The 22398-nt window shown below is 40.3% G+C and overlaps 1 protein-coding gene across 3 annotated transcripts in view; it reads right to left on the reverse strand.

Annotated features, from left to right (window-relative positions):
- Window positions 1-8822: 8822 nt before the first annotated feature.
- The window catches only part of SPSB4 (splA/ryanodine receptor domain and SOCS box containing 4), a 79139-nt gene continuing 65563 nt past the window's right edge, over window positions 8823-22398 (reverse strand). For all 3 annotated transcript variants that reach the window (XM_088170698.1, XM_014879581.2, XM_088170697.1), the window contains one exon: window positions 8823-10124. In XM_088170698.1, the coding sequence (XP_088026824.1) occupies window positions 9997-10124 (128 nt within the window). In that variant the 3' untranslated portion in view covers window positions 8823-9996. The remainder of the gene's footprint in view (window positions 10125-22398) is intronic.

Here is a 22398-nt window from a genome sequence, read left to right on the forward strand (position 1 = left end):
AGGTAAGCCCAGTATGGGTAGGCCAGGGAGAAACAGGAAGAGCTAGTTCTGAACTGTGGCCAGTAAGATTTTACTTCACCATGTCCATGGTGAGATTCTGGAAAACACGAAGAGTATGTCCTCTGGAAATGCTCCCAAGGAACTACACTGACCTAATCTCTGACTCCAGCCTGGAGGGAGATCTCTTCCCAACATCTCTGGCTGTTCTTGGTATGTCCTGATGGTTCCCATGCTGACACACAGCAGGCTCCTCTGCCCAAGGCACTGGGAAGTATCCCTGAGGTGGCACAAAGAAAGGAGAGTCTTACAGAGTCTTGGGATTCAGGGGATAAAAAAGGAGTTTCCAGTCTTTGGCATCTCCCACTCTGTCAGCTTCAGCCTCAGGGAGACAGGGAGAGTCATAGATTTTATAGATCTTGGTCTCACTTCAGCCTTCCTGCAGGTACAGTCTGAGGGAGTGGGAAGAAAACAGGTCAGGATGGATAGCCTACTTCCAGAAAATCATCATAATCCGCAAACCATTAAGTAAAGCTGTAGGAACTTCCCAAAATGCTCATTTCCCTGCAGACTGAGAGCTCAGAGTGGCACTAAATTGAAGCACAGACTGGATCTGCCATGGACAGACTGTGGTCTGACAGAAGTAAAGCTACTTGGCCAATTTCATAAAATTCCAAAACTAGGCTTCTGAAATATGGCCATCTCTATTCTCACCTGGTGGTGGAAGGGCGAGCAATGATCTTTCCTCTGATGGATTTTTTGGGATCTGCAATGAACTGCAGTGGAAAACAACCAAAATCCAGTTACTTCCCACAATGTGAAGAGAAAGGTGGGGAAAAAAGACACAGGTGCATTCCTGGCACTCATCACCTTGGGATCAAGCACCTCCAAAGCAATGTAAGCAGAGCCTGAATGACAAAGCCCTGGGGACCAAATTGCTGGGGTTTACAAGAAAACTTTATTTTGGCAATAAGCCCAGTTGATGTTTATCTCATCAACCAGGCATAGCAGCATCTCCAGGAACCTGGCCAGGTGCATCTGCCCGGCAGAGAGCTCCCCCCTTTCAGAGCACAGGTACAGGGCGCCATCAGCAGCACGTACCTGGGAAAGGGCAAGCAGAGGCTCAGCAGCATTCCCAGGCTTGGCTCATGCCTCCACAGCCTCACCTGTCAGTCAGCATCACCAGGATTTTTAATGCCCCAGCCTCAATTTGTTCCCATTACTCACCACACAAGAAAACACAGCACAGCCCCAAACATCTTGGCTGGCTGGCAGAAGCCTCTCCCTGTGCCGGAATGGGAGTGAGAGGGAGGGAAGCACCTTCCCAGCCCCCTTTTAATCACACCTCCAATGGCTACTGAAAGCCCCTCCTGTGCCTGAATTCCTTCACTCCATTACAGAAATTCATAGTAAGCTCTTACCATGTTTCTGCATGACAGCAGAGTAGGAGTACGCCTAAAAAACCATTCAAAAAGGAGCTCTGTGTAAACAGCAGAGGACTCAAATTCTCAGAACTCATTCATCTTTGTTTTCTTTGAACAGGAAAACCATGGAAGGGAAAGATCTTGATTAAATATATGATATCTGCTCCTTTTAGTTAGCTTCTCTGTAAGAGGGATGGTGTGAACATACACACCATTACTGCAGGATATATACAGGATTGAATTTACAAAGATAGTATCTTTAATGTTACTAATGCTGTACTCTAAAAGCCAGACCAGCTTTCAGGATATGCAGGCTGAAGCTTTGATCCTCAAGGCAAAATACAGCTTCAAACTTGTGATACGAGTTTAACTTGCACAAGTTAATCAATGATATCATCAAAGAGGTTTGTACCTGCAAAGCAGAGAGGGAAGATTCAGTAAATCATTAGAGAGAGGAAAGGTGGGTTCAGCAGAACACACAGGAGGTTCAGGTTGCTGGTGGTTCAGGAAGGGGAAAAATTATAACAGGGCACAGAACCAGTACACTTATCAATGCTCAAATTTCTGTGCAGCTTAAGAACTGTTCAGGTTTAAACAGTTCTTTATCTAAATTTAATTTTGAAAACTGGTGTTTGTATTTCAGTGACACATTTCTGTATCTAAAAGTGTCTCTTCAGTTTCATTCAGCTGGTCTCGTAAAACACATAATTTGACCCTCCAATTTCTGTAATTATAGCAAGACCATAAAAACTTTTTGATTCATAAGGAAACTCAGAAAAGAAAAAAATGACTATTTTTGTATTTCTACAAATAAATTCCAAAACCATAAATCAAACAAAACTTTAAAGCCTTAACTAAAGATAAAATAAATAAAAAGAGGGCATGATATAAAGTGTCCTTCATTTTCCAAAGTCACAAAGCTGCCTGACCCAAAAGGCTGGTATTTCAAAAGGATTAGAAGCATCTCCTCATGCCCAATGGGATGCACATGTTCAGAAGAGAAATGTTTAGAAGATCTTTCTAGAGAGATAAAGTTCCGGGAAAAAAAACCCCCACATTTATTTCATCTTTTAGTGCACAAGACACAACATCCTGGGATAGGTTCCTATCCCAGCTGTCCACTTATCAGTTATTTGACAATTAAAACCATTTGTTCCCACTTCTGTGGGGGATGGGAATACCAAGCAATGCAAGGAACCAGCCTCTCCAGATTCTTTTTCTCAGCTCAGATTCATCAGGAAGCTGGAAGTCACGGATCTCAGAGAGGAGGAAGTTTCTGTATTACAACTATAGATTCATTTCTCTTATTTTTATGTGAGAGTAATCACTGGTAGTAAAGTTATGTATAACATTCCTTAGTTAGTGGGGGAGGGTTAATGATGTGAGAGCAAATGAAGCATGGAGTTTTAAACCTCAACATTAAGCAGCTCTATTATTAAAATTCATATTTATTCCAATCTTGTGCAATGCTCTTGTGACAGCTTTGAACTAGAATTTAGAACTTTGATCTAAAACAAATTCTTACTTAAAATACTGCTGATCCTTCTGAGAAGACAAATTCAACTGGGCTCACAGATGGCTGAAGCACCCACTGTTTCCCAGAGTGAGGCTCCTGTAGAAGAGTCAGGGGAAATTGCATATAAAAGGCAAACACACAAGCCAAAAGGTCTATTAGCCGCAAATTAGGAATGGTCACTTGTGTCTTTGTATATATGGGCAGAATGAGGCCATTTGGGGGCACTGACCTTAATAACTGGACAGTTATTAAATTAAAAACTAATTAGGTCAGTTCAATAGCAAGCCACTAATATGACATATCCCAACATCCTTTGAGTGGGCTCTTGCAGTCATGAACAGTGAAGATGTGTACTTTATGAACAGTAAAGATGCTTTCCCCAAAGTGGATGGTGAGGAGAATGAAATTATGGATTTTTATGAAGCTCAGCTTGGGAAACACAGGCTGAGTGTCAAATACCAGTGAGATAACAGATGCTGCAAGATTAGAAATGATGAATAAATGAACTGGGTGGTTTTATTTGTATCATGAAAATCTAGGATCAGTGAAAAATTGGAAAAATTGGACTGCTGTCTTTGCTGTACACAGGAAATGGTAGAGGCAGAGGTGGGGGGAGAATCAGCAAATAATCAAGAACATAAAAGTTTCTGGCACAACTTGGCCTCCAGAAGTTCTAAGATTAATTCCAACTTAATACTCAAAACATCCTTTCATTTTCTAGATGGCTTTTCCCAGTGGGAGTTTATTTATGCAATTAGATGGCAGGACTTGGGAAACATTTTAATAGCAAGTACAAAAAGTACTTGATGCCAGGCCAGGTTTACCCAGGTAGCTAAATTTATGGGGGGGGGGGGGGGGGAAACTTGGTTTTGGTTTGGTTCATCTCTAGACAAGCCCTGATAGAATAGCTTAGAAGGATTCAAATCTTATTAATTCCTGAAAGTTAAAAGTAATCTCCAAATAAAGTAATACTTCAGTCCCCAAAATAATGTCACAGGTACCTTTACTATGCTTGAGAAGTCATTTCCAAATGCATATACTGAAATACTACACAGCCTTACAGCTGTTCACATTTTTCTACATAAGAAGCAGTGCACTTGCCAAACTGATTTTCTCAGTAAAATGAGAATAGGCTAAATCATTTTCCCATTAAAAACATTCACCAGTTTCCCAGGTATGTGTGCAGCAGTTTCTTGTGTCTCTGCTAATAAAGTCTTAAGTGTGCTATAAGCATTTTATACATTAAAATTGTGCATTTTCAAGTTAAGCTTGCAATTTGAGTAACTTTGTAAAATACCTTTTTCTTCTTAAAAAAAGTAGGTAAATATGGAGGAAACCAAGACAGGCACCACCGAGAAGATTCTGATCTCAGCTAAGTGCCTGTGATGCTGGCTTGTGACTGGAATTCGAAACTGGCAGTAGCATTTGTCATACACAAGAAATAAAATATCAGCTCATTTATGTGTTTTGTTTGCTTTTCCTTAGAAGTCTGAAGACATCTGCCTTTCATGGTGTAGCTTTCAAAAGGCAGAGAAACAGTACATGAAAATCCAACATACTTGTCTCCACTGTAAGCACCCCTAATATGTTAAAAGTTATTAAAACATGAGCTCTGCTTCTACATCTACTGTCATCTGCAGAGATCAGAGCCTATATATACATTACAAATTTTCACAGCTACACAAATGAAACTGCAAGTACCTGATCCTGACACGTGTTTTGAACAGGATTGGCAGAGCTGCCTCCCAGCTGAAATGCAGAGCCATGTGAGCTCAGCCTGCAGATGTGCTCGTGCTGCTGTGCTGCTGCAGCCTGGCACAGGAGCTGCCCTGCACTGAGCTCTGCTCTGCCAAGGGCTGGGCTGTCTCTGCCGACCATGGGAGCTGCTTTGGGTGCCCCCACATGTTCCTGCAGCACTGCCAGTGATGACAGAGCAGCTTTGCTTTTTGCCTAGAAGTTAATGAACTAAGGTCTAACAGAACAAGATGTGTAATTGGGTGCTATTACACACAACTGCAAAGCCCAGAGGCATTCAGAGGCTTCTGAAGCAGTCGGTGGTAGAGCCTTGTTAAGGCTGTGCAACAAAGGTTTAGTGGGGAAGACACTAAACACCTGACGGTGATGAAAGCATAAACAACTTTTCTTTATTCCTTTCTCCTCTGAATTTACTTGTACTCTACAGTGGGGCTAAAAAAAGAAAACAAGGCAAACACTATTCTCCTAAGCTCTGATCCTTCTCTGCCCCCACCATAGTACACCCAAATTTGCTTTAACATAACTTCAGCAGAGTTCAGCTTTGTTGCAGATGTTTCTATTTTAGACAATGCCTGCAGAACACACTGAGGTCTTCTCTGAAGCAACAGTTGCTACCTCAAGAAAAAGAAAAAAGCCAGGACATGGTGGGCATCCAGGCTGGTGTGTGTTGTATATTTTCCATTGCTCCTCATCTACAGAGAACACCTCCCAAGGAGGAAGGAGGGGGTTTTGGGTCTTTTTGAATCAAGCAAACAAAGGGATTTCCACTTCGTGATCACCAGATATTCTTTTGAGATAAACAGGAGTGGATAAAGATCCTACATGCCTTTAAGCATACAAAATAAAAAACACTGACATTCTAAAGGTTTATAAATAGAAAACCATCATCAAGGAACCAAGAAGTCTGGCTTCCCCTTTGAACACTGCTCTCATCCTCAACGAGACACATTTTTTCATTCAACTTTCTCACAGCATTCACCTAACTACAGCTGCCAGCATGTTTTGCCAAATTAGAGAAACTGCTGCAGAAACCATCTGCTTGACATTGCTTACATATAATAAAGTATGGCTCAATACAGTGTATTGGAAATGTTTGGGGATCTTCACATGGGAACCAAAAGCAGCAGTGCTGACTCAGGCAGATCTCCCGCTGATGTCAGTGGGAATTGCACCTGGATGAGCTCTGCTGGAGCTGATACAGAGCTCGCTGTGCAGTGCCTGCCACTGACAGGAGAACATATGGTTATAGTTTAACAATACCAACTGTAATGGAGATGAGAAGGAAATTTTGCAGCATTTCTGGCTTGCTGCTCTTTTATAACTATCAAAAACACTTATATGATTTGTACATGTCTGCTCTGTAACATCTTTTCCCAGCTTCAAGTGAACACTGAGAAACTGCTCCAAAATTAGGTCCTACCTGAACAGCAAGAGTTTATCTGTTGATACAAAAACATGAGCACCAGAAAGACTACATGTAAAGACTAAAATAAAACTTCATGTTTTCCCTACAGATTGTACTACATTGCCTCTGGATGAGAATGCAGGCATTTCAACACATCCCCAGTGGTTCAATCTGAGGCAGAAATAAAGCCTCTGTAGAACAGACTCTGTCAGCCTAGTAGCAGGATACGTGTGACTGCTGCTATACCAAAGGACAGGGGCTTCTCTAATTTCAATCCAAATGTAGGTGTTACAAAATTACAGTTTCAGTAAGTGTAAAAGCTGAGTGTGTCACTCAGGTTATAGCATCTGTGAATCATGATCACCAGACCTGCATCTCCAGGGGGATAAATCAATTCCCCAACTTCCCATGAGCGGCAGAAGGCTGAAGAATGGCAATAGGGAAAGAGTAAAGAGAAGCTATGATACATGTTCCCACAGATCTTAACCACAGTCACAACAGAAGGGATTCTGAACCATCAGTAAGTCCTAGGAAGAGGCCACATTAGAGAACCAAATGCAGAATAGGTAAAATATTTCCTTTTGCAACCCAATAATTAGCATGCACCCATCAAAAGAGGCTGCAATTTGGTTGCAGCTCCCAGGCATGTGCCCTTTTCCTTCAGATACTACCAATAAACTCCCGTGTGTTGCATTACAGAGTTTCTGCCCCCCTGAGCTTAGCAGCCATGGGAACACTGGGTGTGAGATGAGCTCAGTTGATCAGAGCAGGGTATAAAAGGCTGTGGATCCATCCCCATATGGGCCATTCACTTGAGTCAGACTCAATGATCCTTGTGAGTCCTTCCAACACAGAATATTCTGTGATTCTGAAATTCACTTCCACATCATGTCTAGATAAACTGCACTCCTTTTGCTCAGGCACAGGGACACAGTGAAAGCTGAAAACCATCACATGGATTGTCTGGTTTTTTCATGTGATGAAAGGCAGAAGTGGCTGGAAATTGAAAATATGAAGGTAAGGAAGATCTCACTCCAAATCTCAAAGTAGTGCACTTTATAGTAAGTGATCATCCTCACTGTCAGTTATTCCCCAGAGTGGACCTCTGGGTAGGGATCTTCCTGAATTTAGGTGGCCAGGATAGAGATTCTGAGAAGTTTCAACCTCTTTGGTTGAAGGAAGGTAACAACTTAGTGCTTGACCTCTGAATTGGGCAAAAGCCAATGCATGGCCACTTTATAAATTACTGCTCAATTCCCTCCTGAAGCAGGCAGTAAATGTTTGCATTCCAGTAAAGGGAGCCTAAAGAATCAATGTGAGGGACACAGCACCCAGGCTGGAGCTCAATGGCAGAGGAGATTCTTCCTGGGACTCTTTGTGAGGAGATTCTCTGACCACTTGTTTCGCCTCAATGCTTGATTCATCCTTACCTGTACTCCGTGGTTCCTATAAACCCTCTTGGAAGAGAATCCATTTGCACGGGGATGGTTAGGAAGAACACTGAAGCATCATTAATATTCTCCATTCTGCAGTCTCATTACAGGGCTTCTACAGACCAAGAAAAATGTATCAAACAGACTTCGATCCCCAAAAACACAGCCCTTATATCATATGAGGGAGTGTATCTACCATCCATAGAATCACAACACATAATTAGGAAACAGTAAAATAATAAAATAATAATTCCTGTAGAACTATCATGCCTTGGAAGACACTAAGTGTTAGAAAAAATATTTGAAAGTTAAAATAAGGATGTTTGGTTTAGAGAAATCATCACAGAAGGGGCACCAACTAAAATTCCAATGCAATTGTAAGCCAATAAGGTTAATTAACATATAGAAGCACCATTAGTTTGTCTTATGATATCAATTCCCACTTTACCATAACATTAAAAAGCTTTGGTCTGGGTCAAGTGAAGGAACAGTTGTGTCACTGCAGTTACTCAAAGGAACATGAAGTCTGTAGTTACACACAGTAGAACACTAATTTTAGTGTTTTACCAAAGAGGGACTTCGGTGGTGGAAAAATAAGGTCTACCAGAATTGCCATTCCTGAACAGCTGCTTACCTTCCTTATGACAGATCACTTTACACACCTTTGTTCTGCCTTTTGTGTGAACTATTGTACTGTTACAGCTCCTTCTTCTAACTGAGACAAAAGGTTTACACGAAGCATTGTGGATCACTGCTATAGTTTCTTTCCCTTTGTAAATGAAAGCAAGTCCACAATAATTCCATGCTGAAGTTGACAGTTAAGCCCAGTCAGTCAAGCTTTAGTTATTTAACTCCTGACGTCCTTGTTACTTTCACTCTTGCTTGTGTTGTATCTCACATTTCTCTTTTCCAGCTGGAACTGTAATTCTGTTCCCAGGGGTGACTGTGGGCCATCTGTGGGTCAGTGGTTTTGCCTGGATCATCAGTGCACAGCAGTCAGTCTCCAACCTGCCTCAAAAGCACCAAGTCCCAAAGCACGGCTTGGCACAGAAGTGAGGTTTTGTTCAGAGGAATCTGCCCAGAATGGTGCTGAAAGCAAGAGCAGGGCCATGCTCAGGGTGAATGGGATAAATCAAGAATGGGACAGAGCAGTGCCTGCCATGTCTCTCACACAGGAGCCCAGAGCAGCAATCCCACAGAAGAACCAAACAGAAACGTGCAAAGCTGCATAAGGAACTGAACTTCAGCTCTGGGCTATGAGAGTTTTAACACTTCATCAAAGGAGATGGGAGTTTGACTTTGGACAGTAGACTTTATTAGAAATTTTCTCCTCATTCATCAGTAAATTCACATTAAAATATGCTGAAGGCAGCTCAGTCTAAACATTTGACATTCTGCCCTAACAACAACTTCCAGTTTAAAAACTAGATAACTGATTCAGGCAGATTACTTGAAACATGTAAGAAACACAAACAGAAAGCAGCATCTTAAAAAAAAAGGGATGAGACTGAAAAACTGATACATTTCAGATGGAGCTGGGGAAAAAAAAAAAAGAATCAGTCACCCCAAGATGGGAAACAGTTAAATGAGAACTCCAGACGCTAAACAGATAAATAAACATTATAACCACACATACATTAAAAAGAAAACAAAGTATTTTGAGTTCATACCACATAAAAATCATAAATTTGTTTAAAAAAAAAAAAGTGACAAGCTTCCTAAATTATGAATATCCTAAATTCTTGGGACAATGAACACTTTGTTATAAACTGCAGAACTTTGGAGGGACTCGATTTGGTCTTGAAAACAACGAACTGCACCTTACTGTTACCAAGTCCAGAAATTAATCTGACACATAAACTGTTTGTTTCCTCCCACGTTTCTAAACCACATTCTCTTCTTCTAGAAAATACTCTGCTTTTTTTAAACATTAGAGCTTTTAGACATTATAGGCCTAATTATGTTGAGAACTGAACACGCAGAACTCTCAACAACTCTGCATACCAAGGTTTAAATATTTTTCAGAATTTACTGTCAAGACTTTTCCTTTGCTAATTTATTTTTATTTATTGGAGTAAAGTGTAGGAGAGAGAAAGAAAAATGAAAATCATAATGTTGAAAAATCTGTCTGCAGGATAGTGAATCTTGCAGGTCAGATTTTCTATTGGCATTTACCAGAAGCAACAAAGATAAACCAATCAAAGTATGAGAGATGAAAATTATAGCCTTCAGGACTGTAAACACAAAAGGCAACAGGTAACACATGAACCTCAATCAAATCAATGTTTTCACATTCTTTAGTAGTCCCCCACAGTGATCTGCTTTCACTGGTTCAGAAAAAAATATATATATTAAAAATTAAATAACACTTAAGTGTCCATCACAAAGATTTATATTTTGCTGTAAACAATTTTCTGCCATTTGCATTGATGAAGTCCAATGTGAGGCCAGAGGGTTCTAGATGTCTTATTGGTACTGTAAATAATTTTTCAGAGACAGAGGCAAAGGTAGAATTTCTATGTCATGCAGGCGGTCTCTACCAAGAGCAAAACGAATTGATCTTCTGCACAAGTCCATTAAAGGCAGGGGTTCCGCTGGAAAAACAGGACAAAGAAAAAAAAGAGTTAATTTTGCAGCATCTCCATTTACAGACAGTGTTTTGTTTATTAACAGAGATTCCATATTCTATTGATCAGTCATAAAGATAGTAATGGTATTGGGAAAACCTTTGCATCTTGAGACAGTTAAGATAACCAATAGAAGACAAGGCAGAATTTTCTACATTTCACCCATAGTAAGGGGCTGCAAAGTTTCACACTGAGCTTCTTTATCTGTGAGGTTTAAAATAATAATGCCAAACCACTCTTCAGGCCATTCTACCAAGCATGAGAAGTTACTACTCCTGAGATTTCCAGACCTCAAACAAGACAGGGAGTTTCCACTGTGTTTATAACACGACATTCATCATGTTGTGTTAACATCAACTACTCTGGCAACTTCTGACCTTTACATCCCAGCTCCTTCTGCAGCTTAGGAACTGGAAATGGCACTTAGGGGTAACCAAACTTCTCAGCCAACAGTGGTTTTCCTGCAACACTCTCTTAGCCTTTCTTTCTAGGAAGTCCCTTGGAAGAAAAACTAAACAAAACACCCTTGAAAATCTAGAGGAAACATAACCTTTTCCTCTGTGAATAAATTAATGGAGGAGGATTTGGCTGACTGGAAGGCAGAGTGTGTGTTCCCATATGTATGCATACAAACACCCCCGAAATATATAAACAACATCTTCAGATGTCTGAAGTTTAATTTAATCAAAGTGAATTAAGTATCTGCCAGAAGTGCCTGGCTGATAACATTTAAGACTGGAGACTCAGCATCTCAAAACATCTCACCCCTATATCCCATCCTGGCCTGCAAAGCTAACACAGAATTACAGGAACATCATAAAATTTCCACCTCCTAGTAGCAAGAATCATCTCTGTGACTGCAGTGCTGGCAATCCTTTTGCCACAGGATTTGGAATAAGGCTGTGAAGTCTTGTACCAGTTACCGCTATCTTTAAGAATTCCAACCAGGCGGATTTTGTTGCACACGTTGGCTTAAAAGGCTAAGAACTTAAAAGATTAAAGGAAACTTTTCTTTACATGATAAAAGAGCAGTAGCCTTAAAATCCTTACTTGCACTTTCAAGTGGAGGGGGGAAAAATATTGGTAACATTTGGCCTATATTGGGAACATTTTATAAACTTGACAGATGTCTTACAAGTGCTCAATGCTGTACAGCACTCAGTGATTTATCAAGATCTGCTTCATGTGCCATGTGCAGATTTACATACTCTGCCTAGTGGAAGGTGTCCCCTTATGGCAGGGGGGTGGAACCAGGTGACCTTTAAGGTCCCTTTTAACCCAAACCATTCCATGGCTTTATTCTATGATTCTGTGCTAATCTATCAGTCTGTTAGCTGATACTTTTAAAACTACTTAGAAAAAAAAAATCATTACAAAGCACAAAATATCCAGTTAAGGACTGGTTTGATATGCTAGAATTGTCTGCTCTGGTGACACACCACCAACTTAATGGATTTTCCATCATTTATCCGAGCATCACATTTGATTTGTGTCGTCCTCGGTTCACCAAGTGAATCAAAGTGGCTGCAAAAAAGCTTAGAAAGCATTCTGAAAGACTAAAAAGCTTTTTTAGCTTATAACCACTTCAGTGACTTGATATGGAGTCTACTTCTTGACAATGCATTTCATTGATAATTTTACCTATTAAAAATTACTAAATAAGAGCCCTCACATTCCATTAATAGAGTAACATTTTCTCTACATCAGTGATCTTAGTTTTCATTTTTTCCACAGCAGAATTATGGATGTTAAATCTTAAGGGATGAAGCTGTAAAATTCATTAACCAGGATTAATAAGCAGGAGCAAAAATAGCTCATGAGTTCTGGGACACAGAATACAACACATCTTAGAAATCTTACACGATAAACAACAATTTTCTGAGTATCTTCCCACAGTCTCTGAGGTCCCATTAGGAAGATATAAAATGAGGACTAGGAGTGTTAAAAGTCATTAACTGACCATGTGGTCTCTTTTTTTTTCCTAGACAAAGGAATATATAAAATGTAACCATCTGTGCAGCCAGGCACAGTGTTAATCCCAAACTTCAAAACACAATTTAAGGAAAGGTTAAATTATTTTTCAAGCTTGAAATGCTAAATTAATGTCTCCTGTCTCACTTCTACAGGGAATTTTCAAATGCTGAAGAAAATGCCCTCAAGTGTTTGCAACAGCTGCTAAATTGGACATACTAAATGTGTTTTGCAACTTGAAAATTGAACTATATTCTTTTTATTCTACCCGACAGCAGCTCAAACCTATAACAAATTCAGAACAGGCTAGTCCTACAATACTAAATAAAAATTATGTTTTTCTGGGGTACTGGCTGTAAGAACTTGAGAAAAAATTGTAATAACAACATTTTAAGTTAAAAGTGTATGTAGCTGTGCATAGTCCTAAATGAATAAAAAATAAATTCAGAAAAAGAAATAATCTTAGTTTTGAAATCATTTATGGGACAAAGGTAGAACGCTAAAATTAAAGACTGACAATTTTCATGCAGCCTAATACCATTAATAACCACTTGGTGTGTACCTAAACGCTGGCACTCCCCTTTCACCACATCTCACATTTTTATTACATATTTTACAAAGCAGGAATAAAAGTACCACGAATAACTCAGTTCTTCCAGAGGGGAAAGGACTGGTTCAACCTGAGGATGTTGCCATGCCATCTGAAAAACACAGACTTGATGGACCCAAAACACTCCACAGCACATTCAAATCATATTTCCAAAATGCTGTCTGCATTTGAAATCATATAAATACTGCTGAGAAGAGTCAAATAATGCAAGAGATGGGAAGATGAATACTCTGAAGTCACATCATTAGCTTTAACTTCACTACAGAAAAATACCTTTGAAAAACTTTTAAATTCAACGATATTAACTGTTTGTCAGAATATCCCACTAATTCTAATGCATATTAAGTATACCAAGAGTTGTATTTTTAAAACAACCCCCAGTGGATTGGAACTGGAACATTCAAGGCCCCCAGAAGAACCTGAACTAACCATTTTTCCAAAGTTATGTGAACTCCAGTAAAGTCTTTGCCATTAGAAAAAAGTAGGAATGAATTGTTGAGCTGGAATGCAAAATTGCAAAGAAAACACGATTCACAAGAATGGCTCTTTGTACTAAATTCCCAACCAGGCTGAGAAATCCAAGGTGAGACACTGCAGGGCCAGGGAGCAAGCTTTGCTCAGGAAACCCAAGGCTTCCTCTGGGCTGCAGCAGCACCCGCAGAGAAACTGCAGCTTTTGGGTAACACTCCTGGGCCAACTGCAGCCACCCTCCTGGGCATGATTTTAACTCTTCATCTTCTCACTGAAGTTTACACTGAGACCTCTTCACCCAAAGGCAGCTCCTCGTATCTGCCACATTACAGAAAACTATTTTTCAAGAAAAGAAAAAATTAATTTAAAAAATACTGCTTAATTGACATGTCAGTGTTTAATTCCTGTGTCTCCCCTTCTGGTACCTGCAGTACCAGTACCTAAAAAAAGGCCCATTTTAAACCTTCCTTCCATACACTATAGTCACACCCAGGGGACAATGGCAGCACAACCACAGCCACTCCTCTTACCCAGAGCTGCTTTACACCAAGAGGGCCACAATATAGCTTAAATGGCTACTTAACATAATAGTAATAACTTAAAAATTGCTTAAATATATATTTGGTTAATTACATTCATTAAAATAGCTATTGAGGAACTATTCAGCTATTAATAACACAAAATAACGGTGTTATTATACCTACAGATATATTCATTCTAATGGTGTCACTGCTGGGTTAAGGACAAAGGCAAAGAATCGTTTAAACCAGACACAACCCCGTGCTTGTGAGCATTCCTCCAGTGCACATACATTTTTGTGAGCAATTTGCACATCATTACCAGCTGAAAAGTTCATTTAGTTTTGGCAACCTGTAGTTATTTAACAATCTGGCACTCCGGCGAGGCTGCCTCCTCTCTGCAAACAGGCTTTTGTAGTTGAGATAAAGTCATCTAGCAGCTGATAACACTAAATGTTATTAACTGCAATGTTACACGCGGCTCACACAGAAGAGCAGCTCTTAGCAGGCAACACTTATTTGCCAAATGACAATAGTATTTAAAAAAAATAAATTTGTAAAGCTCTAACAGCACCTCATGTTCATGGCTTTCATTAATCTATAAAGAATGTATTTTTATCTCATGTTATAAAAGCAGAAATAACTGGGAGGGGGAACCACAATCAGCAAAATTAAAGCTGGGTGAAAGACAAAGGAAGTTTTCATAAGAACTGATGCCAGCAGAACTGAAGAAATTTTGGTTTTAGTTATTTTATATACATACCTAAGACACTGAGCTACCTTGTATTTTGATAGTTTTAGCCTCAAACTTATTAAAAGCACTTATATTCAGCAATCCATATTTATGTTTCCAACTGCTGAAAGGCAGTTTTAAAGTCGGATTAAAAAAACCAAAAACCCAAAAAAGAACGACAACAAAAACAATGTTGAGAGACAGATGTGACTGCACACCATTAAATAAGAGGACATCTCCCTAGTCCTAACTTTGCTTTTCTCACAAGGGACGAGCTAGCTCCTTAAAGAGCTGAAGCCATAATGTATTTTTTTCTGTATTTTCTGTACTTTCTGGCAATTGCCCTGTTCTCCTTTCTGTCCCCTAGTCTTTACCTCTCTAGGTCAGCAGCACTGCAGTTCTGCCCAGCACTGCCTTTCATTGCTCCATTTCTATCTCGTACTTTGCCAAGATCAGCGAGCATCGCGACCTTGAGGGGGATGCTGTCCGCAGAGACTGATCCCTTGCCATGGAACGAGCTCCAGTATGACCGACACAAACATCAGCCTTACTCTGGGCCTGGCGGGATTTTCACACGCAGAGAGCAGGAAGGGAAAGCTTCTCCATGGCTTGTCAGCACTCAGCTGATGTCTCCCTGCTCTGAAGGACAATCCTCTGTCCCCTACCAGGGCACCTCAGTGCCCAGCGAGTGCCCACGACACTGCAGACTGCAGCACGCTTTTGTTAAATCCTTTTTCCTCAATTTTCAGCCCTCCTCCAGTTATATTAGGACACCTGCTAAGAGGTAACACGGCCTAAGTGTTTCCATTAGGGTGATTTAGGGTATGCAGAAATTTGTAACTACCATTTAATTATCACACACAATAAGCACACAAATATATGTAAGCCAGGAGTTTTACTTCCAACCTTTGTGTCAAAGCCTAATTATTGTTTTAATTTTACACAGTACAGGCCAAATTCTTTCCAACGCATAATAGGGTACATAAATACACCCCTTGTGACATATTTATGGCTTCCCTGATGCAACTGATGGAAAATTTGAGTTGTGCTCCTCAAATGGCACAATCTAGAGAAAGGAAATTGCAAATAATATATTAAAGAACACAGGCTATGACCAGCCATAAAAAACGCTAATAAATCTCCTAACAGCAATGGAAACTCAGATAAAGGATAACACTTATCTATTTTCCCCACAGATGTCTTTAAGCTCTGCAGCCTAAACCAGTGCAGCACCTTAGAAATCGCATTTAAATCACGGTCGGAGCAATCACCTCTGGCAGGAATTCTGCAGTTCCAAAGGGCACAGTGATTTTCAGGAGAGCACTGTCATTTTTCCCTAAGTCCCACGTTTATCCATCCACCCCTGCCTCCCACCCGCAGCCCGGAGCTTCAGCAGTGTCTTCCAAAGCTCAGGGGTGGCAGATGGGCAGATTTTGTGTTATCAGGCACGGCTGATAAGGACACACTGTCTCCAGCAGTTGTCTGCCAGCACAAATAAAGCTTTGTGCTGTCCACACCCGCCCCTTGCTCTTAGCAGGCACGGTGGGGAAGGTGAAATACAAAAACAACACAAACACCGCCCTGTTTGTGAGCTCACCCGCATCCCACAAAAATTCGGCACTTGAAATTTAATATGTTAAAGGGAGAAAGGAAGGCAAGAAAGCTTGAAAAGAGGGAAGGGCTCAAGGGTAACCTTCCCCCCATCCTCCTCTGCCTATCTTGGGTTGGGAAGGGAGAACTGGTTTACAGGTTTGTCTTCTAAGTTTTAGATGCAGTTAAGGGCAGTTCAAAACTTGAATCAAGCGGCATTAAGCAGAATTAAGCAGCAATGAACAAGCAGATATTCTGCAACATCATTTGTTTTCAGTTAATGCTTTCCAGCTGTGCTTCCTTGAGAAGAAATGGTTGAAAAGCAGAACAGAATAAAAACAACCAAAACCAAGCCCCAAAACCAGTGGCCTCTTGTTATAGGTTGGATAAAGAATCTGTCCTTTAAGCACAAACGCACAGCTCCATGCAATGTCTTGTTTGCAGTTCAGAGTTTGTAATCTCCTGGGAGGCAGACACACAAGACTCAGACAACTGAACCTGACTCATGAACACCAGAGCCTAAATTCAATTAATTCAACACAGGCTTAAAATTCACTTCTAAAGATTTTAATTTAGTAGGCTTAAGCATAGGCCAATACATTTTTTAATGATATTGGTTATAGGAATGTTCTTAGAAAAGTAATTTGTGTGTGTACATTTGTAGGAAAGCTGTATTTATAGTCACACACATCTATACTGGCAGCAACCCCTCTGGGAAGCTCCCCGTGGTCTCTAATAGCTCTTACCCTTGTTGTAGGTTTATGATCCACCCAAAAAAGGGTGGATCTCCCTTTTTTGAAAGGATCACATATTGTTTGAAATGTAGATCCACCACATTTCATATAAAGAACAGGCACAGTACAAAGTCTGGCCCAGGCCAACTCTACAAGCACACCTTACTGTGGAAACTCACCTGAAAATCTTCTTTTTCTGAATTACAACTGCTAATTTAAATGTACATATGCATCATAATAATCCAATTTCCACCACCAAAATCAAGTATATGACTCATATTTTAACACATTTTACCACACTATTTCTACAGTTTAGATTACTAAATTGTACTGCTCTGATTCAGAAACTGCAAAATAGTGAGATAATAAGGAATTTTAACAGCATACAAGTGCCTTTTAAAAAATTGCAACCAAGTTGTGCAATAGACTTGTGTTGCCATATCTTGATAAATTTGCATGGTGACAAAGAGCATAAGCAAAAACAGTGGCCACTCCCTTTTGAAAGAGAAAAGACACATGAATTCATTCCCTATGTGCATCAGGAAAATGCAAATAAGGAGGATGGGCTGGAAAGATTTCCTTTCTGGCCTTGATTTGTTTGCTCTTCTCCTCCCCTCAGATATTTTCACATCTCAAGCTTTGCTCTTGAACACAGTGTGAAGGTAAATTGGGACAGTTGCTTCAGTGATGATTTAAATGTTCTGTGGTAGCAAAGACACCAAAAATTAATAGACACTCTTTAAAAACAACAAACAAAACCATGTGCTTGACATCAGAGATGAGCCTAAGCTACAACCACAGGCTCCTTGGCTCCTCCCTGATCCAACTTCCCCAAATTTACCACGTTGACAATGGAGATTTGGCTCAGATTAATCTGTAATGTATACTTTATAGCTTTTAATCTCAGAAATACATTTATCACCATTAAATTCAACTTGTGTGCCAGCCCATAAAGAGGGGAGTTAAAATATATCAAGGTGAGAGAAGATTAAAGCCTGGATGAGAATTTCATAGAGTAGATGCACTGGAGTTCAAAGCCAATGTTGTTCAGGGGTTATGGACAGATTTATAGAAAAAGTAGTAACAGAAAAAGTTGAAGGGAAGTTCAGGATTCAGGGATGAACCACTGCAGACAATTATTGCAACAGGCACCTGCACACTGTGAGCAACGTCCTGACTGAAACAATTCCTTGCATTTTATCTCTTCATGAGATGTGCTTCATAAATGGGCACGTAAAACAGCATGCACAGGTTCACACCTATACCCACCTTTATGGCTGTGAACAAGTCCTTATTGCTCAGGAAAGGGGGGCAGGAAGTCGAAGATATTTTTGGTGAACCTCTTCCAATTCCTTTAACTCATTTACACATTTCTGCCTTAATAGCTTGACAGCAGATGAGGAGATTTCTTGATGGGAAACCTAATCATACTGATTAAAATATCCTAAAATTCAAACTTGTATGTTTTCACAGCTGCTCTTAAAGACATTTTTTATTTTGGGTTAGCTAATCAAGAATGAAAGGGTGAGAGGGAAAAGGGAAGAGAATGCATGAGAAGCATGCAAAGAATCAAAATGTTGGCACTATGTCCTGAACCCAGCGGGTCCCTGGTTGCTCTGTCCTTCTCCCTTTGGCCTCTTTTTACCTGTTGCATTTTGTGTGACACATTCATTGTGTAGGACAGTGAAACACTCCCTGTCATCTTTTCTTGTACTGAACTGAACGTGCTGGAGCCTCACCACAATCTCTCCACACTACCAGACTGAAATAACACACCCTCATTCAACACTTCCACTGCTTACAACTTCCATTCTTAGCTGGAACTTCTCACCAGTGTTCTGTATGCCTGTTTAGTATTACACCAAAGTTGTTTACCCTAGTTAGCAATTAAATTGATTCAAAGCATCTTTTGCACCACACTACAGCTTTCTTTAAAGTTTCACCATATTGACAGGGTAACAGAACTGATGACTCACCTAATATATTACTACAAATTGTGCTGAGCTGTTTAAGATAATATTTGACTGCATTCCTCATATCATTGTTACATGACATTTTCTCAACTACTTCAATTTAAATTACCCAGAGGCTCCAACATGTGCAGATTTTCTCAAACCATGCGAAAAAAATTACAGCAGCATGTCATTTAAACTTTAATGCAATTGTATACAAGCTAATGATCTCTAGTGGAGATTTACAAACAATAGACCTGACTCATCACTTTATTATTCTAGTTTTGGTATTAACAGAATTACATTGGAATAAATCTGGAGCCATGAAGTTGCAATTAAGCTCAATATAATGAATTTGATCCCATTAGTTTAGTACCATTTATATTTTGGACTTGTTCAAAGTGATTTTTTTTTTCTTAAGTACCATAATCTTCAGCAGCAGAAAATGGGCACTGGAGATGATCTGAATTATTTTCATACTGAATTTAGGATTCATCATTGCTCCTGGCATGCAAACACAGCTGATGCTCTCTGAACACATTTCTAAAGCATTCAGTTTGAACACAAATGCAGTCTCATAGCACAGATAAGGCACACAGGGCTGCCTCCCCTCACGTTATGCAGCTCTTCTCAATCACAAACTCCTTACCATCTTTCAACGCTGGCAAAGCTCTGTCTGAAATGTCACATCCATTTGCCCCACCTACAATCAGCACTCCAGCCATGTCATCTTACAAACCCATTTCCTGGGAAATATGAGTGTGGAAAAAGGATTTCCATATTATGCATTCTACAGCCACTGTAAGAGATGTGTTACCACCCCCCCCAAGCCTCTGCAGCACCAGCACAAACCCAGTGATGGGATGGGAGAGATGAGAGGGCAGGTGGGCTACAGAGTGGTTTAGGTGGGCTACAGGGTGGTTTAGGTGGGCTACACAGTTGTTTTCCCACTGAAGTACCTTTTCTTCTTCCTAGGCATATGGGGTAGGGGGATACAATATGAGGACAAACATTAAAACTCACAAGAACACCCCCTGGAATTTCACACAGGATTCCTAGAATCTGATAGCTAACTCGCGTTTTGCTCACACTGAATTTCTTCACCTCTAGAGCAGCATCACTGAGCAACTCTTTCCTGTACTTGGTCCTCCTGGACACATGGACAGCAGGAGCCCCCTCTGAGCTGTCTTCTCTGGCCAGAACAGCTGGAAGAGGGGTGGCAGCTGGGATGGACCTGCTGCCATTCTCCAAACATCCATCAGCCTACTCTTTACAACTTCATCTATTCTGAGAACCAGGCCTGCAGTGTAATACCACTCACGACTTCTCTCTGTCCTCTGCAGCTCACAGATCCAGCCAACACATTTTCTTTGGATCTCTCAAACTCCACACAAAGACTCTCCCCCCGGGGTGCCCATTTGTTGTTCCATTGAATTCAGGCACAAACGGGAGGGCAGCAGGGAATGAGCAGGATGATGTTAACCCCAGCCCTCCTCTCCTCACTTATCTCCCAGCTTCACTTCCAGCTTGGTCCTTCTGTCCCCACTTGTGGCTTTATGACCACCATCTGCACAGGACTGCCCTGGTGTAAGAGCAGGAGGAGAAGAGGAGAAAGGCACGAACAGCTGAAGCCCTGAGTGGTGTGGCTGTGCTCTGGGTTTATTGCTTCTCACTGACTCATTATCAAACACACCCTGTCCATAACCAGCCTGCTCCAGCTCGCTCTGCCCCAGCTGCCAGCTGGCAGCAGTTGCACAGGTATAAATGAAAGCATCATTTGGCCTGCAGAAAAGCTACTGTGAACAAAGATTTATCTAGAATTTCAGGTCCCAAAGTCAATCTGTGAGGCTGGCAATTAAAAAAAGGCATCTGGGAACAACAAATCAAGGCTGAGCAATTCACTTATTCTTTTATGTACTTGCATACCTGATTTCTTTAGGAAAGGGAATCTCATCCACCTCCTAATATAGCTGATAGCAAATAACTAAAATGAAAGAAACTGAATATATATGAAAAACCTTATCACAGTTTCTACATGTTTGTGTTTTCAGATTCCTGAAGATATTCAGGCAGAAGCTTGAGGCTCCTGCTCACTATTACGTGTGTGTGATTAATATCATTAATTTAAAAAATAAAAAAAAATTTCTAGAATTTTACAACCTGAGCAGATGTACAATAATTTCTTAATACAAAATAAAAACTGTTTTTAACATGGTTTTAGCTCCATTAGGGTCTATTTTCTGATCTGGGCATTAGTAAAAATGCAGGTGGCAGTTTTCTACAGTGAGTTTATGCAAGCCTATACTGAGGTCCCACAATAAATGACTTGGTTCATTACAGTGCCAAGCAGACAGCACAGCTTACTGAACACGAGGCTATTTCCAGCCCCAAAACAGGGATGGGTTTTTTGGTCATTTTTGGGAGTTTTGACATTTTATTTACAGTTTGGAATATCAATCTTGAACTCACACAGTAAATTCTTCAATGGGAATAATAGTGGGGACTTCTGTTATAGTTTTTTTCAGGTACTGGAGTATCAATTCAATGCCAGATTTCCACTATGTTTTAATAAATTCTGGACAGACTCCTTAACTAACACTAATTTTTAGGGTTTTATTAATGAGATTACAAAACCAAAAAGGTGAGAGACAAATATAATCCCATTTTAAGCTTGTGTGGCAGATATAAACATATATGTATAATTTTTAGAGTTTATATATATAGCTCCATTCTGACTCTTTTTCAGTCAAATCATCTGACCTATTAGACTATTTGTCTCATTTTCTGTCTTATCAGCTGGCTCCCTCCCTATCTTCTAATCTACTCTCAAACAGTTTAACTCAGTGAACTGGGGTTTAAAAAGAAAAAGCCCTTCTAACCTGTGGGTCTGGAAACATCAGGCACAGAATATTTTAATTGTTTTATCTAAAAATCTAGGTGACATCGGTGCAACAGATGAAATACTAAATTACAAGCCTGAATTCTTTAATTTGGTACTTAATCCAACGTACAACCCCCCCCCAAATATTAAAAAAGCACATTCAGAATTACACAGAGCACAAAAGAAGGCTTCCCACCAAATTCCTTCTACTCCCTGGAGACTCAGCCTTTTTGACTCTACCAGCACTGTCAGCAAAGCCAAAGGGATTTTTGCCAGGGTAAATACTGCTAAATGGAGTCCCCCATCCGTATATATATTTCACTTTATCTCTGTTGCCAAGTTATTTCTGATTGCCAAGTCAATCTGCCTGTAAGATTAATTGGATTTTTTTTCCCAAGTACTCAGAATTTTGACATAAACACTGGCTCCTCGGGCATAGGAACATGCCCAGGCCATTCTGATGTCTTGGATATTTCTTAACTAATTAAGTTAATCATGTAGACAATGACTGATCAAAAAGCTGCAAAAGCTTTCCAAAACCATCCTTCTTAGGGGTGGGAACAGCCAAACAGAGCAGACTTCCTGGGGAGCATTCCAAACCCATCCTCTAAACCCATGGCATTAGTTCATTGTTTATTCTGGATATGCTTTTACTCCAGGAGGAGAGACCAATTCAACTATACAGAGAATTAAACCCACCCCCAAAGCAGACTGTAGGCCAGCAGTAAGGGGGAAAAAACAGGATGTATCCCACTTCCCAAAGTGCTGAGACTGGGTTTGC

The sequence above is a fragment of the Sturnus vulgaris genome, chromosome 10 (genome assembly GCF_052056855.1).
Source record: "Sturnus vulgaris isolate bStuVul1 chromosome 10, bStuVul1.hap1, whole genome shotgun sequence".
NCBI lineage: Eukaryota > Metazoa > Chordata > Aves > Passeriformes > Sturnidae > Sturnus > Sturnus vulgaris.